Source organism: Egretta garzetta, unplaced genomic scaffold (genome assembly GCF_000687185.1).
Source record: "Egretta garzetta isolate BGI_Z169 unplaced genomic scaffold, ASM68718v1 scaffold258, whole genome shotgun sequence".
Lineage (NCBI taxonomy): Eukaryota > Metazoa > Chordata > Aves > Pelecaniformes > Ardeidae > Egretta > Egretta garzetta.
The window spans coordinates 367,524-390,252 of NW_009260413.1; the positions used below are offsets into that span (position 1 = coordinate 367,524).

The window sequence follows — 22,729 nt, forward strand, 5'->3', positions numbered from 1 at the left end:
TTTAATGTATCTATATGATTTTATGATTTATCAAATATACTCACCCCACACATTTACCATATGTATATATACATGTAAACAATAGATCTATATTATCTTAATACACTCTTACTCTTTTTTTCAGCAAAAATGTTGTGTATACCTACCGTTTAGCCTAACGGTCACTGGTTTTCTTCTGTTCTAGCGCTTATGTACCAAAGACAGCAGCAGGTCATTGCAAATGGGCGGAAGTTCTGAAAGATTTGGAGCAGATCAAGACATCCAAAGTAAGTTCATTAAAAAGTCAGCATTTCATATAATCATAGGAGCAGACATAATTTAATATTTAGCACTGTACTCAGCTAAGAAGTGTCAGTGACAGGGAGCCGGAAAAGGAATGGTGTTTGTATAATGGTGTTTCATGAGTAGAAGCAAAGGAATAGAAGGTTAAAGGGAATTGGAGTTGACAAAATACTGTGGACTCTAGAATTAAATATTATTTTCTTTCTCACTTTTTCTAAGAAAAGGGGCAGTGGGCTTGGGAGTTAGCTCCTTCAGAGAAAATATTATGGGACTCAATTCTGATGAGTCCACCTCACAGTGAAGCCCATCCTGCAGGTTACTCGGTGACTTTAAGTTCCCCTGACTTGCTGGCTCCCAGTACCTGGATAGGCCAGGCTTTTGAACTTGGAGCTAATTCATGTCTTGCAGAATAAACTTTCTTATCTCTAAATCTGTTAGTTAATGTTCATAATTCTAACTCTTGTTTTCTTTTAGGACATTGACGTCAGTTTATATACTGCAAACACAGATGAGGATGTAAGTAAACTTAAAATTTGACCACAACTGGTCTAATGCAGTAGCTTCATTTCTTTACTAGCAACTTTCTCCTAAGGCAGCCTTGATCTAATTTGAGAAAAGTTTCAGAAATCAATTAATTTGCCTCAAAAGGAACAGTTCCATAGTTCAAGTACTTATGATAAGTTATGTAAGCAGGTATTAATTATTTTTATTGAGTCACCTGCTATTAAAATTAATCAATTAAAAGGGATGATTCAAAATGATCTTATCAAAGCAAAACCTGCTAAAATAATGTTGGTATTTGTTTGTAATTTGAGGAAAAAAGTGACAAAGAAAATACTTCCAAAGATGATTATTTAACACCATGCACTATTTAATGGAATAAAATAGTAGAGAAGTGGAATTTGGAAGGCAACTGTCAGCATCTACCTGTGCATTTCTCTGCTTTTGCCATCTGCACACACATTATCTTAACTGAACTGAGCCAGAGAGGTTAATCCATTGTAATAGATGATTTAATATGTGGCAATGTCAGGAAGGTTTTCTTAAAGTGGGACAGTCTGATATGAAAGTCAGACAACTTGGTACTTACTCTTGTCTTTATTGTTGACTTGATGGAGAAATCAGTACTACTTCTTTTTCTTTAATTTGTGAAATAAAGGTAATATCTACTTTCACTTCTCCCCTGCCTATTCTGAACTCAGGTCTCTGAAAGAAAGCATTAGAACTACTAAGAATAATACTAATTTAATTCCACTATGTTTAATTATATCCCAAATTCCTATCCTAATTAATTGTTTTTCTATGTTCTCCATCAAGACAGTACGTTTCACCTCATCTTAGCAAACTGGCTGGCCTTTTTGTTGCTAGCTCTCACAGCCAATCTTTGCAGATATTTAAAAGTATTTGTATAGTAAGAAGAGACATCCAGTAAATGAAAATCAGCCACTTCACGGTAAATTATATCTTACATTCACTTACTCCTTTTTAATTGTAAAACTATTACAATTTTTTTTTTTTTCAGAAAGAATGCCAAGAACCTGTAATAAGATGCTTTTTCTTAGAGACAAAAGTGATTCTTCAAGAATGTCTTATCAAAAATTGTAGTAAAACACAGGATGTATTTAACATCTGGAAAAATGGAAATGCAAGGTTAGAAAATAGCAAGGTAAGTAACACCAGCAGTCTGTGGAAAAAAGGCAAATCAAAAGAGTTTCCTCAGTAGCAGAAATACCTCTTTTGGTATATAAAAGGTGGGATGGTACAGATGAAAGCAAATGGGATACAGTAACCTGTACATATAAGAATGACAAAGCTACACACACAACGATGAAAAAGCAGAATTTAGTGGTTTTTAGAAAAACACTTTCAGGATTCCCATCAAAGCAAATGCTTTTGACTGTGCATGCATACATACATCAGGACGGTGTTTTAATGTGTATATAAAAATAACAGTTTGTAACTTCAGTATCTAAAGTCAGGTATGCTCAGACACATACAGAAAAGAATCCTCATTTTTGAAGGGACAGCCACCTGCACCTCTCACTGAAGTGCTGAGAGATCTTTGAAAGCCGATCCTACGCAGAAAGCAAGCCAGAAGCTGCACAGAACATAAGTACTGTGGAAGCCTGCAGCAAGGCTTTCTCTAGATATTGACTGCATTGGAATTGCTCACAAAACCAGGACAAAAAAGAGTTAGTTCTCTATCAAAGCAAATAGATCACTATCCTGCTTTACTACTGCATTTTCTTTTTCAGTTGAATTCCACAATATCAGCAAAATGCAAGGAATGTGAAGAGTATGAAGAAAAAAATTTTGCAGAATTTATTCAGAGTTTTGTAAAGGTTATACAGAAGGAATGTAAACACTGACCAAAAGACACAAGCTGGGAACCAAGATGCTTCCATGAATGTCTTCAGAGAAATTAGGTTATCGGCAACAATAAACTGGAAAGCACATCACTTAAAACTCCTACTTACATAGCATAACATGTAAACAGAGAGTAATACAATCCCTGTAATTCACAATGTATTCATAACTGAATACATACAAATGATATTACTTATGAAATACAAATGAAAGGAATTTTACAGGGTTTAAAGTTTCTTATTGACTTACAGTGTCTTTATTTTTTGGTAAGTCCATGGGAAAAGAAATCCTGCCTAACTCACCAACTTTTCAACAAATTTCTTTAAAAAGATCTCAAGATATCTGCAGTGGGAACCTCCTCATGAGCATCAGTTCAGGGCTAACTGAATGGGGTTTCAGCAAAAAGCTGTTCTATTATTAATAATAATATAAAATTATCATACCTGTTAAAGCTTTGGCTATAGCTATTTTTCTTATGTGAAACATTTACCATCTTGTGCTCCTAAAAGATCCTAGTTCATCTGTCACTTCTGTTCTTAGTCATGTCTGACAGTTCTTCTTGCTATTTTTTTTCTCATTAGCATTTCTTCAACAAACTAGTGTCAAAGCATAAGCTGAGGCGTATTGGTCTTAAATGTCTGTTGGCTACCTCTTAATATATTTATTTTTATTATGGTTTTCAGGTAAACCCAATTACTTGTTTTACCTAAGAATTAAAAGTAAAAAATTGGAATATTTATTTAAAGATCCTTCCTTGCCTTTTTTCCCTTTTGTACAAGGGTAGCATAATGGTATTAAAAATTATCTCCAGTCTTCTCAACAGATAGTAACGCTGATGCCTGGTTCCACTGTCCAAAGACAGAACATGCTTCATTAGTTCTTTTGTTACCTCTGACACAGACACTACCCTAGTCATTACTTTAGCAAATTAGTTCCTTTAGCAATTGCCAAAGATTTAAATGTAAATTTCAACCAATGAAAAGTAGTATCATCTGAACAAAGGAGGTGACCAAGTCTCTAACACACTTTAAAAAAGTAATTCTATGTGGTAAAAATCTTTTCTATGTAGTAGACTTCGTAACTTCGGTCTCCTTTTGGGATAACAACTTTGAAGGCAGGAATCACTTTTGACCAGTTATTGGAAATCATGATAACTGTATTTCTAAGACTCAGTGCAACGTCACCTGTCCTCTGGTAGTTTTGAAATGTTGCATGGTCTTCTTTCAGCTCTTTCTAAAGTTTTCTTCATGATTAATAACCATGTCATCCCACCTACTATCCATAATAAGTAATTCTTTCCTCAAGGTACCTCCATTTCTCCATTTTCATTTGATAAATGGCTGAGTCACTCAGCTGTCCACTTACCAGGAAGGAAATCTCAATCTCATTATGGCAACAAATACACTGCCTGGTACTCCCTTATTCTTGGGTTACTCCCAACAGTCAATCTTCAGCACTCTGAGGAGCTGAATCTCCAGTAAACTACAAAAGAAAGAACATAAACGTGCGTGCAGCGGATGTCATCTTCCAGGTGACTTATAGACTAACTGATCAGTAAATTCATAAGCAGATTGATATCGGGATTGAACAATGGCAGAGGTATCAGAGAAGAAATAAATTATTTGCCACTGCAAAACATCAGTGAAAGAAGTGTTTATTATACAGTATATAGTTTGAATGAAGTAAACTGGTCCTACATTTTAAATTTTACCTTAAAACAATGGTATGCATTGAATATGATCTTCTCTTACCTGATGTCACATGCATAGGCAAGCTAATACCAAGTAACAGCTGTGGTCTTTAATCAAAGAGAGAAAGGGATTTTTGTTATTTCTAGCTTTGAAGAAGCTTGAGACACAGTCCAGCAGTATTCTTGATGAGAGAAACAAACAGTTCATTTGCTCAGATAGTTTTCTTTTTCTTGGCCATTGTGAAAATCAGTACCTGATTAATTTTATTTTGTTTTTCATTAAAACACTTACAGTGGCAAGCATGTTAAATACTGTGAATTTGTCTTTCCGAAAGAATATTGCTAAGCCTGTGACCACTCAGCTTGCGACCCTGTTAGCCACTGTCTGTTAGACATTGGCCATATCTCTTTTATTTTGTTTCACCTCCTTCTGTTCCAGATGCATATTCTAGAGCCAAAAAAGACCATTTGCTAATCTAGTTCTCCAGTATTTCTCCTGGGCTATTCCTTTTCCTGAGAGCTAAGCTGCCAATTGAAAGCTTTACCATGGCATGAGTCCTATGGTTATAAGAAATGCTCTGATCAGTATAAAGGATGGACTAAATTAATGCCAGGTTAATATTTTTTTTTTATTGAGGAAATTTATACATATCCCGGAATAAAAGACTCAATATGATTAAGACATGCATGAATCTGATCTGACTTAGTACTGCAGCCAGACCAGTAAAAACTAATTTAGGATGCTCACTTTTGAAGTAAACGCACCTAGGTTGAAGGAAGTATTTCTTCTACACAAGGTCTAGTCATTTGTGTGGTATTTACTATCTAATCTTTTCCAACTACTGCCGGTAAATGTTAAGAAAGAGATTAGTACTGTATTTTCTCCAATTAATCGAACTCAGTTTGGGACTCAGGTGACTCATAGCAGAGTGTTTCTGTGTTCAAAAAGAAAAATAGCTCTACCTTTTGACACCAGATGAGAAGAATAATGCTCTTGCACAGAAGTTTTGGACTACATCAGTCTGTGTTCCTGACTTTGCAATAATTTAAAATACATTTTTTCCTTTCCTTTCCTGGTGTTCAGTATCCATATTTCTGTCTATATTTTAACAGGATAATGCAAGTAGCACTAGTGCAGATGGTGTCTGACATCCTCTGCCTTCTTGTTGTTTTATTAAATCCTGAAGATAAATATTGGTTGCTCATCAATAGAACTTTGCCTCCAGTGGCTCCAAATATTTGAGCACCCATTGATCAGGTACTGTGCAGATAATTTCACAGGAGGTATTTGAAAGTCCTCACAGTTTAAAGTCAGTTCTGGGTCAGCATCAGTATATTTATACAAGGACTATTAGCTATCTCTCCCTCTTATAACACGTATGAGAATTTAACCAATAATTTGCGCGGTCCAGATTTTCTTTTAGGCAGTCAATTTACACTGCATGATCAATAGATTTCAGTTTCTGCAATGTCCAACTGCCTTTTACAATTACAGGGCACGGTATGTCTTATTAATTTAATTTCCCTAGTAGACATTTGGACCTTAAAAGTAGCATCTGACAGTTTCCCCGCAATTTTTTAAGTCAGTTCGATTTCTGATTAAAGTTATACAGTGATTTAATTAAGCTAGTAATATAGCATTATTACTGTTGAGTACATTTACCTATGTGGATGCATAACTCTGTAATAATTAATCACTGCCCAGAGGCAGTGATCCATTTGTCCCTTCTTTAACCGAGGAGATGTTATTTCAATGGGCAGGATGCCTTCAGTGAGAAGCCAGCAGCTGTGGGAACGTTAAGAGCAAGAAAAGGGCAGGCTAATAGAGTTCTGCAGATCTATAGCTGATGTTCCATTTTGCCCGGACAGAAACGGGTGACTCCTCATTTGACTTGAGTGGTGGTATGAGTGATTTCATCTTTTCTCCATTCAAATCCCCTTTTAAGGGACTGATATAAGTGTTCACTGATGCTAGTTCATTTGGAAATGAGAATTCTGTGAAAGGCGGAATCATTAATGATAGCATAAAAAGGCAAATCCTGAACTGCAGCTAGCTCTCTTGTTGTGAGCTTCACTGTTTGGGGGAAAATTTTAAAAAGGAGATTCTGATTCTTTGCCTGCAGTGAAGTAGCTGGGGGCTCAGCAGCAATTTCAGATTATCCATCTTGTTCATATGGCTAATGTGAGGAAAATAATAGAAACATACCTTAGGATCTATTCCAGCTCCATGTGGCAAAAGCCCAGAGAGACAATGAACGTTTGAGTCAGTCAGCCCCATGTACAGTGGTAACACTTACAAAGGAGGGCAAACAGTGTATTTGCTATATATATTTTAGCAGACATTCTCTATAGCTAAAGCTGTGTTTCAACTGCTTCAACACTTCAAACCAGGGGTCCAGCTCCAAAGTTTAATAGAAGCCAAGGAGGGTAGCTAATCTAGAAGCCAGTACAGTGTACATTGATTTAATCTCCTGAAAGCAACAGCCTGCTCTTTCTTTTTTTTTTTTTTTTTTCCCTGCTGCAGCTTTCTGAACAGGCCCAGCAGAGATTTCAACAGAGATTCAGGGTTTTTTTCGTTAATCCAGTCCAGCACCTGAAATATAGTGATATTGTTAAATGCGTTAAAAGAAAATGGCGCTGAGTTACCATTGCCTGCACATTTTGCCAGTTATATTTTTTAGTACCAAAGAACTGTTCCATTTTTCAGTACTTCTGCCTCTGAGTAGGAATACTAGACATGCAAGTGCAGCAGATCATAGGGATTCAAGTGGCTACACTGGAGCAACAATATTAACCTCCTATCACACCAGAGGATCAGTGAATGTTCCCAGAAGTATAATCTATTTTATAAAGCAAGATAAAGGACATTTGCATTTACACAGAAAATTACTACCTAGTAGGTTATGGCCTCCAGGTGAGCTGACTAGGGCAGAGGCATGTTGCAAATTAGCTCTCCTATGACACATAGCATTAGGTAATCACATCACTACCGATTCCAAGTATGTAAATTATACGTACAATTGTTAGTCAACTCATAGTCGAGACAGCTGCATCACAGATATTTTGGTTTAGCTGTCCGCTAAACCCAAACTAAGTGCTCTGTCATCCTTGTGAATCTCTTTCTCTGCCTGCCATCCTTTCCTAGTTTAATGTGGGCAACACCGCAGCAGGATGGAGCTATTAATATTGGGTTGCATTTCTCATAGGAAGAATATGAAACAAATATATAGGAACAATATTATAATAAAGTCATCTAAGATTAGCCTAGCTGTAATTATCAATAACTCCAATATCACAGGATTCACTTTTCTCACAGTTATACTCAAAGGTGATGGAGCTGCCAACCTCTTCCTTGTAGTATCAGAGAGACAGAAAAAATGAAACATCCACTACAGGAATAAAAGCAAACAGGAGGAAGGAAAAGAAGTGAGAGCCACGTTAAATGATAACAGTGAAAGCAAAATTATTCCAACTCATTGTGAATCTACTGCATCAGTTCTTTCTGAGTAGCAGAATTTGGCAAGGGGCTGGATGGACATAAGGATACGCATGTTATTTCAAAGCTAAACAGTAAATTTCAGAATACTTCCCACAGATGCAGTCAAATAATTTATGTCTTCCCCCTAACAGGCACCAAAGGGGGCTTTTGGAAGATTTTGGAAATTCCCGTCTGGAGTCCCTGGGCCAAGGTCATGGTGGGACATCTTGGCAGGAGGATTAAGAATGTGAGAATGAACTAGCTGCTCAGAACAAGTGGATGAAGCCAAAGCAAGAGACACAAACTTAACTGTATCTTTAAGTCAGTATTTGTGTTCTTGAGAATAGAAATAGAATTATTTTTTATCCAAAGTGGCCTTCACTTGCAGCTCATCCAAATGAAAGCATGCCTTACTAGCAACAGAAAGAGCAACAGCATTGCATACCAGCAGCATCAGGAGACTGATCAACTTGACACTGAGCCATATTTAAAAGGGGACTATTCTGTAGTGCATAAAGAGCTATACCTTCTCTAGAGGCAGAGAAGAAACAATTAAACTTTGGTACTATGCTTTCTATGGAATATTAATGACATGCACTTAAGGAGGAAAAGAAAGCCATAAATGAGTAGGTTACGTATTTTGCAATAATAAGATCAAATCAGCATCTCTAAGCTGTTTCTCCTTCCAACTATTTTCTTCCAAAACCTGGAAATGTTGGAGAATTCTCATCTCCTTATCAAAAGGTTTAATTAGGCCAATAATCAACACCTTTAAATGAAGATATAAAGAAATAAAAATCCTCCAAAACCTCATCCACTTCTGAATGCTTATTAGCAGTGGAATTTTCATGGTCAAATCAAGCTGATCAGGTATCAATTGGATTTGTAAAAATTGGGAAGAAGATGGGCAAATACAATAAAGAATTAAACATCTGGTTAAATGACTGACTTATCTGTACCATGGAATAGGCAGATCACTACCCCTAAAAGTGAAAAATGTATGGGGGAAAAAGAATTGAAGTTAGAACATAAACAGAAATCAGGGGGATTTCTGGGAAATTTCTTGAGCAATACCTAAAGCTAAAGAAGCTTATATAAACTTTAGCATACAAATGACTGTCTTATCCTGGTTCTCTTCCTTCTGAGTCTGAATCAGATTTTTCAGAGATGGATGGTGACTGTTGGGTAAAATCTTTAAAGTCTCAGCTGGATGGTGAATGGGGAGGGATGCAGTTGAAGAAATGTCAGGAGTTATCTAAGGTGTGAGGCACAATCTTTAGAACATGTCCTTGCAGACAAAAGCAATGTCTTGATGTAAATGCCTTCATCCTCAACTAGTTTATTAAAGTCCGTTTGTAAAAACATATGTTCAACAGATATGGATCATGATGGAGTTCCTATCAACTGTGACTGTAATGCTGTGTCAGCCAAGAAAAGAATTGAATCTTTCATCCTATTCCTTCAAAATCTGATTTCCCTGGGGAACATAAATGGGTTTCTATTCCAATGGGATGTCTCCACATTTCTTTCAAATTTCTAAAACCAGATATTTACTTAAGATTTATCTTCTAATACAGCTAGTCTCTCATCATATTAAAATTCCCTAAGCAAGAAAAAACAACAGCATTGTTTCAGCTCCAGACTGTAATTCCATGAAGTCCTAAACCACACAGACTTTGCCCCTTTGTTTCTTTTCCTAGTGAGACTCGGCATGCCTTGGGGCTTTCCACTTCAGTATGTACAGGTCAGAGTTCAGTCCTCATGTACAATTACAGAAACTCTGTAGTCACCCAGATAAACCAACCTCCTATGCGGCTTAATAAATCCTCCAGCAACCTCACTTTCATACGTCTCACATCAACCACTTTTACAGCATAAAAAGTATTATCTACACTTTCTGTTGAGCAGAAGAGTATTTGTCAAAGTTAGAGGCTTTAACAAAGTTTGCGGCTCACTGAAACTCTTCTGCCTTACATTACTTCTCCCTGTGCCCTTAGCTTCTTCAGCATAAAAAAGAGGTTCAGTAATTCTGATTCCCTACTTTGTGATTACAGTTTTATATGAAATACTGCTTTCTTTGAACCTGACGAAATAGAGCTGAGAATTAGCCAAAATTTTTCAGTGCCAAAACTTTCTATATCTTTCTGTAAGTCATTGTGCACTTCAAATTAAATAATCATGTGTAATATGTGATGAAAAATTATCTGATGCTCAGGAGTTAACATGAAACACACATATATATAAAAATAAAAATATGTTTTATGTAACTATTAAAAAGCATACATAGATATATATATGCTTTATTTTAAGTTTTGATAATTCAATCTTCCTATTCATCTCTATTTTCTGGTGTTTTGTTTGCTCTATCCAGATGGTAAATTTACCATTATCTAACCTGAACTGATTTTTTTTCTAACAAAACTAAATATTTTTAAAAATGTAACCTAAGTTATATTTATGAAGAAATATGCACAGCTGTTTTGTATGATATATTCATAGTGTGACTTTTGAATAGACACTGGTTGAACTCTAGTATGAGATATGCTGTATGCCAGAACATATTAAATGATGAGAACTGTGGTTATGTTTGAATACAATAATATTAATAATAATAGTATTATAATATAATAATACATAACTGTATTGTTTATGACACATAATCATAATCTAATAATAACATTATGTTGCTTTAATATAGTATAATCACATTGGTTTATGTGTTCATTCCCATACTGTTTATTATCAATAAAATTCCTAACTCTGTGTATTCAACAAATGTAATTTTTTTTGTGGTTTGCACTGTACATTCGACCTATGTTGGCAGGTACGTAGTATGAGCACTAGCCACATAAAAAATCCAGATGTTAACAATTTTTGTGATACAAGCAAGGTAAAATGTTCCATCTACCACTAGTAATAGAGAGACATTTTAGTTTATATCTACATTTCACAAAAAATCAGGTATTGCTTTGTGGATCAAGGACTATGAAAAGTTTAGCAAGTAAAATTAGGAGATGGTTTGGTTTGGTTTTCAAACCACTGCAAATTATTTACAATGAGTGTTCTATTCTTCTAGAACATGCAGATTTACCAGTAGACATCTACAGGCTCAAATACACCTATTTCTACCCAGTATATTTGCTGTATTTACCTGCTTATATCTTGCATTCCAAGCACTTTAAGGCAGGGGCATTATTTTTGTTACGTTCATTGGAGTCCTCCAGAGTAATCAGAATTTATCTACTTCTAGCTGGAACAGCTTAGAGCTTATCCACTCTCCTGCATCAAACAGCTGAGCTTATTCATACACTACTGCTTATTTTATGTGTGTGTATAGGGTCAACTACTATATGCCCTAATCAAGAGATTTTCAGCTTGTGGTCCACAATGCACCTAAGCAAAAAGTAATGAAGAAAAACAACCTTGTTGTCCATCAGAAAGTGATAAATGGTCATCAGAATAAAAAAGCATGAAAAAACCCACAGTTCTGCCTCCAGTAAAACACTGTAAGTACTCTGAGAATGCTTTCTAATGCACTTTTTTCACAAGCTGTAGTTGAGGAAAACAAAGAACTGCAACTAACTTTTTATATGTCACGTTGTTTTCTTGAAATCAAATTTTAAAATACAGTGACAGTATTGCTGAAGGAACCTGCATTAGACCCAAATACAGTATTTCTGTTGTGAGATGAACAGATGCCATCAGCTTGCAGCTTTGTTTATTCAACGCCTTTCAGGAAGCAGCTATACTGGGCTTTTCAAAATGAAATATTGCATGTCAGTAATCCTTACACAACCCCAATGGCTGTTCTGCCTCAAATGACAGATCTCATTAAAGTGACAAAAGAGAATTTAAGAGAAATTTCAAAATATACTTATGTCATTAGAACGTTTCTAATATGGCACAATGATAACATTGTATTGTAGCAGTGTGCAATCTGTGCCACAGGTAAAACTGAGAAACCATTCTATTTAAAATTTGCCTTTCCCAGCTCTTCTAAGACTCATATACTTCCCTCAGTCAGCTCGAATTCTAGTCTTGCAGTCACACAGGACATACTGGTAATCACAGCTTGTGTTCTTTTGAGCCACCAGTTTCCCAATGAGTCAAAATTTTCTCTCCCACCAAAAAAAAAAAATCCGTATATTCCTTATAACTGATAGAGTCTACTGGTTTTGAATAGAGTACTGAGAAGTCAAATCATGCTTTTGGCCAAAGCATTCAAGTAATTTAATATTTATCCGGTTACTAGTACATGGAGCTCCCCAGTCCTCTAAGGCAGCAATACTGAATAGCAGGTGCTCACCATCATCAATTGTGACAGCTGGGAATTTCTTCTCCTTATTAACCTTAATTGTGACTTTTTACATCACATTTTGCAGGAATCTTTTTTTTTTTCTTCTTTTAGTCGCAAGATAACAAATGGGAGATTAATCTATATTTCCTTTGGTTGTTCCTTTGGCAAGCTTGCTACAACCAATTCAAAGAAAATTAGATCATTATTAATAATCACTGCAACTTTTTTCTGTAACAAGCCTACTGCTTTTATTCACCATTCAAAATTTTACTTTTTTTACTGATGTCTTCAGACAACATTTCTTCCTCTTACACTGCCTACTGCAGGACAATGACTAGGTTCCATTTTACCCTAGACAGTAGGTATCAGGCATTTGGATAAGGGAACTTATCCAAACGCCCTTGGCTGTACTGTATTTTTATCACTTGACATACTTGCTTTTTAGGACCTCATCCTCTAGTATTTTATATCACTATTAAATTATGATGAAAAACTTGGGACAACTTAGACAGAATTAATTTAATTTCTTAAGTTGTTCTCTAGCTATGACATATAAGGTGCAGATGTTAACTACTGGCTTAAAGACCTAAAAGGTGTTTTGTCAGTTTAAGGTACCCTTTTTTCTCATCATGATCTTCTGGGATCTTCTGAAAGCACCAATAACTCTGGATAGTCTGTGTTTTGTTTCAGCACTGGTGAAGGAATCTCAAGCAGATAAACTTCCACAAAACAGGCATCAATTGTGTCAGCAGGTGGGACATAAGCTTTTCCAGATAAGTGCTTGTGCAGGATCTCCATTGTCTGGTGACTGACAGTAAGACCAAGCTATGGAAATGATGCCTTGTCCTCCCCACTGCACAGGAAAAGGACACAATCACCAACAGCCAGTGGCTCCTGAAACAGTCCTTTAGAAGGTGTAATTTCTGCCTCTGTGTGGTGGAGCTTCTAGAAGACCCATTGGCAACTGAGTAGGGTGGCGATGATGGCTATCATAGAACATGGGGTTTATGCAGAAAATATTCTTCTAGAGAAGCTGCCTTAAAATAACAATTCCAAAGTCCAAAGAAAGGGTGAGGAATTATTCCTTGGCCCCAAATCCAACTGGCACAGCACAGCATATTTGGGCGTGACCACATGAATTAATGAATCTGTGTCTAGTGCCAAAAAGCAAGGAGTATTTTTAAGTTGCAGTGACATAAAGGGACAGGACAAAAATGATAGCACCACTGACAAATATTCTATAATGAGCCACAAGGAAGGGGTGAAGGCACAGAAAGTAATTGTTTTTTTTTCTCTGGTCCTTCAAGTTATTGTAACCACTAAATATTAAAGCTGACAAGATCTGGAATTTAGACACACAGATATGTGACTCCCCTCACTAAGCTGTCAGCTACATCTTCCAAGCCTGCAAATCATGATCATTAATAAGGTGTACCATATGTTGAAACCAGAGCCTCCTTTCTCCCTGTCCAGCTACAAGTAGCATTTCAAGTGCAAACCACCTTGGTAATGGTGATCTCTGACACCTAATGGTACTCTGCTGTAACCACCACAATCAGCAAAACCCTGGGAAACTGAGAGATAAAAGGATAACACACAGTTATTTCTTGGCTGAATACCATGTCCAGGAATGCTGAGACTAGCAGATATCAAGGTTCTGAGAAGTAGGGAGTAAGAATTAAGTAGCACATGCATTCAAATGCTGCTTTCAACAGCAACCCATGCCATGAATACCTTTCTTCATGCACAATATAAAACAAGATCTGCCTTTACCTTTCCCCACACTAAAACACTTTCTTGCTTCATGGTAAAAAAGGTTGTATGTGCTTCATTTTACAGTCCTCTTCTCCTTAAGGGTGTTACGCTTTTGTTTTCCTCTCATTAAATAACCAGGCTACACTCATCTCCAACCTAATTGCTGTCAATACAAGATCACCCTAGGTTCTGCAGCTGAATCTGTACTGAACAAGAGACATATTAAATCTCTTGAGATGCATAAACACTCCTTTCTTTGAGCCATGTGCATCCCCATGCAAGAAAAAAGTTTCACTCAACTCCATCACAGTGAAGTCCTTCCAGACAGCATCATTCTCTCACTGCCAAACTGCTTTAATTAAGCCCTCCAATATTCACAGTAGCTATGCCTAAGACAGTGAATCCAGTTTCAGCATGGGCAAATCTCCTTTGGCTATGAAATCTGTAGTGCTTGAGGTTCTCTGTGCATTCTTGGTTACCACAGTGAGTTTTGTTGAACAAGCCATTCCAGAAGGGCATAATTGCATCTCCAGGCAACCTTAGCTCTGTATCAGTTTTCTGTTAAGAACCTACTGTGTATCAAATAGATCACTTATAACTACAGTTATAGGAAACAGATCTTAAAATTACTTAGTAGAACAAAACAAAAAGCCTTACAAATACCTTTTTTTCATCTAAACAGGCAAAAAATTGCTCACCCAAAAAAGTGGTTTTTACTCCTCAGATGCTGCCAGAAAGTATTCCAGACCAGTTTTTGCACAATAGTTAGGACACAGGGACATAATGTTGTAACTTGAACAGTGCAGCTGGACAACATTTCTGCAAGAAAAAAATGTTTACTTCAAACAATATTCACTCACAGCTGTTGCTACAACAAAAGCATATCAAGAGAGCTCAGAAATCTGTTCGTGCTAAAGATTATTATTGGCTGTTTTTTCGTCATAAGCAGAGTTGCAAATTATTTTTTTACTTGAAAATATTTTCTAAGAGAAACTTAATACATCTCCAGAAAAAAATCTTTCAAGCAACCTCTTCAGTTACAGCTTTATTATAAGACTATTGAAGTCCTTGTGAAAGAAGGATAAAAAAATGTATGTCAAAAAGTGTGTATTGAAGTAGTTTGCATTTTTCTCATGCCCTAGGATAATACTGTGTAGGATACTAGCACATATAAAGAGTATATAGATTCCATTCTCAAACTTTCTCAGGACTTCGGGGAAATTTACAGAGGCTTTTATTCTGTACTCCAAAAATAACTACTGGAATTTTCAACTTTCACTATCTAAAAAAAAAAAATATGCCAGCTTAAAATTAGTCCAAAATGGCTCTCTGTCAATCCAGAAAAATCAGCTCAACAGTAAAAATCTTGGCTATATCTAAAGCAATTAAGAATTTTCCAAAAGACATTCTTTGTGTAAGGGCAAAACTACAAACTCTTTTAAATACAAAGCAGTGTTTCTGTGTAGTTTTTTTCAAGATTGCTCAAATACTATCTGATATGTACCTTTGGCAATACTTCTACAACAAATTGTATAAACTTGTTCTTGTTTTGCAAATATAATGGTAAAACCCATGTTACACTTGAGATGATTGCTTGTATTTCTCCTTGATGAAAAGACCTGAAAGTGTCTTTTGTTTCTTAAAGTCAGAGAGTCGAGCTGTCTGAAATACATACGAGTGAATTTTAGAATTGAGGGAGTTTTTAACCCCATTTTTACCCCATTTAAAAATACTCAAAACTTTCTCAGAATATATTCAAGCAGGGAATGTTACTGTAAATCTTAGGTCAGAGTTTCTATAACTTTACTGTAAGCATCCCCACTGTTAGCAATTAAACACATTTCTGGGAAGAAAACCTACAACATCCCGAGTGAGGGTTAATTAAATCCAAAGAACCACTGAGCATCTTTAATCTGGAGAGATGGAATGAAGCTGAGCATGGTAAAGGAAGGAGGAAAGGTGTTTTAAAGTTTGTATTTGGTTCTAACACCCAAATCTATTTTAATTGCCAATAAATTAGATCAGTTTTCACCAATTTGAGTCTGTTTTGCCGTCTACAATAATTGGTAAGAATTCTGCCTATCTTTATCGTGACCCATGAGCTTTCCCATCCTATTTTCTGTGCCTGCCCTGCTGAGGAGGGGGAGTGAGTGGGAAGATGGGGGGGAGTTCCCTTAGCTGAGGTTAACCCACTGTACCCGTGCTATGCACTTTCAGTATAGAACTGTTGCCAGTAGGTATCTGAGCTCAGAGGTGTGCAAATACAGAGATCCCTAATCATACCTCACTGCACACAAATGACCTTTTAATTTATTATTCCATCCTCGACATGCACTACTCAATATATTCAGTGCACTAAGTACATTTGGGAGTTTCTCTGGATTAAAGATTGGCTGTAACAAACTGAACTTTTCAACCAAGTAACCGAGGGGAAAATACCAATTAAGCAATGCCACAGTTGCATGCTGACAAAGCATGCGTTCAAACAGCAATCCAAACCACACGGCCAGAAGTAATTTGTAGGCTCTACCACTAGGTTAACAAACTGAATATGGATTCCTCTGTGCCTCCATTTCTATGTGCATGCAGTCCCAAAGAGGGTTTCTTACCACAGGCAGAGAACCAGGGTTAATGAACAAATGTGTAAGGACTTTTCCTCCCTACAGAGCCATCATGCTACCACAGAAGAAAACACAAATGAGTTATGACTGTGAATGTCCTCTGACTATCAAAAGAAAATCTACTTTGAAAGATTAGTCTTTTCTAGCTCTCAACAGCATTTGAGGCTTAAGAAGTTACACATTACAGTTTAATATATTACTAGAACTCTTAAAAAAAACCCAGCCGTGAAATATTATGCCACATTCTTTGCATGCTGGAGGATTTCCTAAATAGTTTCTACGATATCAAAGGGGATAGGCCAAATTAACAGTAGTAGTAAATAGAATCAGTCTAGCTCAGTGAACTAATATAATCTCTTCCTGTAAGTGTTTAAGTGATATCAAGGTTATTAGGAAAACTTTCTTGCAACACATGCAGTTGTGCAACATGTTTCATGGAACAGGAAGCAGATAATAAATTATAACTATTATCCTAAATCACAACAGTACCTGTCTTTAAACCCGAGGCATCCATAATGCAAGTATTAGAGTATCTGTATTTTTTGAAAAAAAAAAAAAAAAAGAAAAAAAGTAGCAACACTAACAAAAATAAATAAATAAATAAATAAATAAATAAATAAGGCATCATGACTGGGTTCCTGATCTAGGAATTGGATGGCCTGAAGAAACAAGGAATAAAAATTTATCTTTCAAAAGTATTGTTTCCAGCGAGCTTGCAAAATAGCCAGCTTGTAATTGCCACGCTGATTTGGAGGGAGGTGTATTGTTGGTCAGAAGAGGGAAAATGGCCTAGCACAGGCAAAAATATCTGTGGAACTGTTGTGTATAAGTAGAGATCAAATGGGATAGTCTTGCAGCTTCTTGTTTCTGAACTTTAAAAAGTTGCTATCTAAATTTGGCTAGCACAAACTTAAAAAAAATAATTCCAATAACAATCCTTAATCCTTAAAATATTCTCTGAATATCAGGGCATATGCTGTACTTGTGTATGAAAACAGATTCTTGCAAGTGGACAAGTACTAATGGGAAATAAAAAAGATTCCTACATGTTGAGACCCCGAAGCATCCCACAATCAAGTATCTAAATTATGACCACAGAAGCCAAATACAAAATTATTATCAAAATAATCTCTGTTTTTATTGAAAAAAATATTTCTGAGGATTGAAAAGTCTTAAAAGAAAATTCATTAGGAATCAATTTTAACCACATATATAACAGGCAGTTGTAAAAAGTGACTTATACTTCCTTGGAATATTGTATTTTATAAAAGGAACTCATCACATGCAGATCTACGGAGTCCTCTCTCCTGTGCAAAAGGGTCAAGTTCCACATGAGTGTGTCGTTGATAGGCATTTACACCAACAACAGCCAAGACCAAATTTCAAACACTTTTTTGGGGGCTGAGGAATGTTGGTGCTTTTGTCACAGACTAACTGATTTTGTACTTCGAATTGTGGGTTAGGACACTGTCTCTTCAGCACTGTTAAGTTTTTCTTGGAAAAAGCTGTGGTATTGGGATCTTTATGGCCTATATCTTCCCAGAGATAGGAAATCTACAGGGCAGGCAGTGTGGAAGAACACATATTATTAAGCAGAGGTGGTACAACAGTGTAACGGAAATTAATTTAATATTAATTCTCTAATAATAATTAATAATTCTTTAATATGATTATCTCAAAAACACCTGCTCTGTCCCTTAAAGTTTATCAGGCTAAACTTTTTCCATCAACATCTAGACCTAGGATAACTATTCCAAACAAGAATTGCCACTTCCTGAAATAGAACTTTGTCTTGATCTTCCAACAGAATCTGTGCCTTATGAGTAAACTGTCTTAGAGATTGTTTTGGATTCCATCAAAGGGATCAAAATTCTCCTTCACCTTACAGCTATAAGTCAAAGACTGAAAACAACCCTTGTGTTTCAGTGCTCACACACTTCCTCCTTTCCTACTATCCCATTTTTAGATACTCTGTGATGAGCAATGAATTCCTGAGGATGTATGTAGTGCTATACGTAGTTGGAGAAGTATACTTAAGGAGTTTCATTACCAGACTGGATTTCTGCTGGATCAAAGTTCTAATGAAAACTCATTTAAGATAATAAACAACTTTATACCTGTATTTTTCTAGCAAATTTAATTAAAGTTAATAAAAATACAGGGTTTTTTTCCCCAGTTGTATTGGGCAGGCGATCTATTTGTAATAGTTCTTTAGCAACATACAAGCCTTATAGTTCTGCATTGGTAAGTAAGCTCCAGAGTTAAGAATTTTTTGTGTGTGTGTGTCTGTAAAGAAGCATATAAAGATATTGTCTATCTAATAAAGTATGCAAAGGAAGCAAATAACTATCATGGGACTGGACAGGGAAGATTTACATCTTCACTAAAGAGTTTGAAAATGCCATGAAAAACTTGTCTGTTAGCCTTCAAGCATAAAAAACATTTGCCTTTGAATTCCATTTAGGTAAAGGCTTCATCTTTATAAACTCCGTTTTAGGAATCACAGAATGGTTGAGATTGAACGGACCTCCTCAGGTCATCTGGTCCAACCCCACTGCTCAAGCAGAGTCATCTAGAGGAGGTTGGTCATAACCATGCTCCAGCTGGCTTTTGAAAATCAGTTTTCTTAAACTGTAGCTAAGAAATAATTAGAGCTGCTAGTGGATGGTGTCCTGGTTTTGTTCTGTGGTGATCACCAAGAAATTATTCTCTTCATGCAGGACAGGAAAACAATGAGTTAGCTATACTTTGTGTAAAAGTTGTCCAGATTCCTATAGCATCATGGAAACAGCATTCTGACTCATTGTGGTCTTTTAACTTAACCCGCTAAGAACAATATGCCAATGTTACTATGGCTGTGGACATATTTGTGTGTGTGTGTATTATATGTGTTCTCAATCTTAAGGAATGGTTTTAAAGAGAAGTAATTTTTTTCATATCATATTCTATGCATTTTAACTAGGTTGCACAGCTGCTTGATAGTCAATAAAAGCTGGTATAAAGAATTTCAGATTTTAATGGTCACACCTGGATTAATATTTTGATAGAAGACTGCAACATTTTAAATGTACAGGTAGATCAGAAATTCTCCATTTAATAGCTTAGTGTACGATTTCCAGATTCAGCCAAAACCCCTTGACTCTCTTAGGTACTTAACAACAATATGGACAATTAAGCAAAATTGAATAGTACAGAGAAAATAGCTCACTGTAGATCAAAACACAGCATAGAAATCAAAGACAGATTGATGTATAATTTCAAGACGGTTCATTACTAGAAGGTAACCAACCAACAGTTGATACTTTATGTCTGATAATGGAATATTTCACCTTGGCATATGTTCCTCTAGCTAGGCACTGGAAAGAGTTTCCTTTGGGATCACACTTAAGACCACCCCCTTTATTCAAGTACTTTCCTTTGAACAAGCTGTACTTGAAAATACTTGAGCACATTTCATCATAAGATTACTTTCTGGTCACAGCCCAATAAAAAAAAAATATTTATCGTTCAGCAAAAACTCACTGTGCAAACAAGAAAAGCCCTTACCCTTCACTAGAACTCTATTTTCCTGAACTCTGACTTAAAGAATGTTGATGGAATGGGCAGCTCTGTGCAGCATTAAAGTATTTTTTCAAGATCTCTATTTAGAATTTCACCATTAAAAGAAAGTCAATCGCTTACTTTCACAGTGATTATAATTATTTTCTAGTCTGAATTTGGTTTGTAATGTCTTCTTTTCTGCTATCAGAATGTTTCTTATAGTAGGAAAGAAGTTGGCAGAGTGTTTTAAGTAGCATGCATATTAAGAACATGATGATTCCCCACTTAAACCACTGGACTACCTTATAGGAAAGGCTCAAAGCTACATAGCTATAAAAGCAATATTGAATGTTTCTGTCCAGAAGCAGAAAAAGGATTGTATTTTCCAGGGTGGAAGGGATGGAATAGGGAGCTGGGGGAGAGAAAAGGCTGGGAAAAGTAAGAAAGAGTATTAAGAGGGTACTCAGATTTAACTGAGTAGGCCTGGGAGCAAGCAGTCAGATCCGGGAAAAGACTATATATAAAAATGGAGGCTTAGATCTTGTGCCTGAGGGATACTTTGAAAGGTGCAGAGAGGGACAGGGATCTTTCCTTTCCCCCTTCTTCAGCCTGCCCCTCTTCTGGCATGTTGTCTCCCCACCTCAACCCATACCGCCCAACACATCCAAGACACAGAACTCCACCATCCTCCCCACCTCCAAAGGCATTTTCTTAAACATCCACCTCCCATTCCCTACCTCAAATAAACTAGTTTTCTTTCCCAGCAGCTTCCCTAACAAAGTAAGGGCAAAGGCAGACTCTTGATAATATGAGCTGAAGATGAGACAGGACCAGAAGCAGAACCCAAAGGATCTGGAGATCCCAAAGTATGAAGCTTTCTTATCCTTTCCTGGCAGGCCGGAAGCAGATGTGGTGGTAGGGACAATGTCTGCTTTGGATTGCGGCTACTTACATGGACTTCCATTCTCTTCCTCATCCTCACATAAGCTGACCCTATCTAGCAGCAGCAGATGGGGCAAGGATGGGTTGTTCAGACTACAGCCGTCCATCTTTGCAACTTCAGATGCAAACTAAACACACAGTTTGCAGCACCCTACAGGCTCACATTGTAGAAAAATGATGATAGATCCTTGTTTGGGCAAGCTGTAAGTTTGGATGTTTTCCTCTCTCACTCCCAAACACTTGACAATATCAAACTTCTTTCTAAGTATTTTGAAAATACTCTGTAAGTGGCTGCTAAAGCACTTCCTGGGACATGACGAAAGCATTAGATTTCCGTTAGGGCAATTTCAGATTTCTTTGGTTCGCTATTTAATTAGGATAAAGATTACTGCAACATACCAAGACAGTTAACAGAGAAGTTGAAGTTGGTTTCAGAAGGATGTGTAGGGTTAACGCTTTTGCTCCTAATTCTTTCAGACCTTGTTTCCCATCTGTTCAGCTGTGGGTCCTGACCTCCTGTCTCCAGCATTTACAGCTCTGCTTCATAACATGCCATTCTCCAGTCTGTCTGAGCACAGTTTGAGAACAGGCAGAGAAAGTTCTCATCAAATCTGAAGCAGGAGTTAATCAGGCATCTAACTTGGGAGGCCCTGCAAATTCTCAGTATCAGCACTGAATAGCATACTTCACTGAAGGGGAAAAAAAGACAGTGAGGAGTAAGAAATTATTCTTTGTGTGGGGAAGTAAGAGAGACAATTAACAGTAATGCCTCCGCAGTACTTTGAGTATTTAAAATGCTATATACTTTACGCATCTGTGAGGTTGATTAAAAAAAGTCACAAGTAATAAAAGTAATAGGAATGTGGTTTGCAGACTAATCTTAAAACTTGGGAGTCAAATTCTGTATGTCTACAAATCTTGGTCTGTCTTGATTTCACGTCAGTCTCCTATGAACTTCTTTACCACAGTACCAACAAGACTACTTGAATAGGGAAATGTATTTCTATTTAATAATGATTACATATAATTTATTGTTATTATTGCTGCTCTTCCTGCTATAATTATGGAAGCGTGTTCATAAATTTAGAATTCATAATTTATGGTAATGATATGTCTATTTTGAGCTAATAGGCGTATTTCAAACATGTTTGTGTCCAGACTTGCACAATAACCTTCTAAACTTCAGTATGAGTAAAAGCCATGGCCTAGTCTGCTAATGCCCACAACTAATTTTAGTCACCTAAGTGATATAAATGTTAGACACTACTCTCCTCTATTTTGATTGCACTACCTGCCACAGAGCCACATCAGTTATAAATAGTAAATGGCCTTTCAAAGGTTTTAAATTTTACTTTAATCAGGGGACTCACTTTCACAAGAAAGAATAGTGCTTCTTGTTGCTGTCTGTTCTCAAATTATGGCTAAGGCAGTGATGATTCTGAGTCTTGGTGATGTTATTTTGTGAACTGTGGCAAAACTGATCACAAAAAGAAGGAAATACAATGGAATCATAATGACGTTACTTATTTTGTATTGAGATAGCAGTAAGAAGGTAACCAAAAGTAGAGGTATGTTATGCTACGCATTGTACAAACACAACATAGTAGATAGACAGTGACTGCCCTGAAGAGATTATAGTCTCAGTAATTTACAAAGATTAGAGAGTAATTGACATCGAGTACTATGATTCTCTTTCTGGATTTAGTGATACAGGATAACTATATATCTCACCTAACTTATTTTAATTGATCAAGAAA

General features: G+C 36.5%; 1 protein-coding gene across 12 annotated transcripts in view; it reads left to right on the forward strand.

Moving 5' to 3' along the window:
- IL15 (interleukin 15) overlaps window positions 1-10,041 on the forward strand; it is a 31,808-nt gene extending 21,767 nt beyond the window's left edge. For 10 of the 12 annotated variants that reach the window (XM_035899153.1, XM_035899161.1, XM_035899156.1 and 7 more), the window contains 4 exons: window positions 185-266; window positions 757-798; window positions 1,805-1,948; window positions 2,538-6,787. In XM_035899153.1, the coding sequence (XP_035755046.1) occupies window positions 185-266; window positions 757-798; window positions 1,805-1,948; window positions 2,538-2,651 (382 nt within the window). In that variant the 3' untranslated portion in view covers window positions 2,652-6,787. Of the gene's footprint in view, window positions 1-184; window positions 267-756; window positions 799-1,804; window positions 1,949-2,537; window positions 6,788-7,969 lie in introns of those variants that run through there. The other 2 variants (XR_004842625.1, XR_004842626.1) reach the window with 2 other exon arrangements.
- Window positions 10,042-22,729: the final 12,688 nt, after the last annotated feature.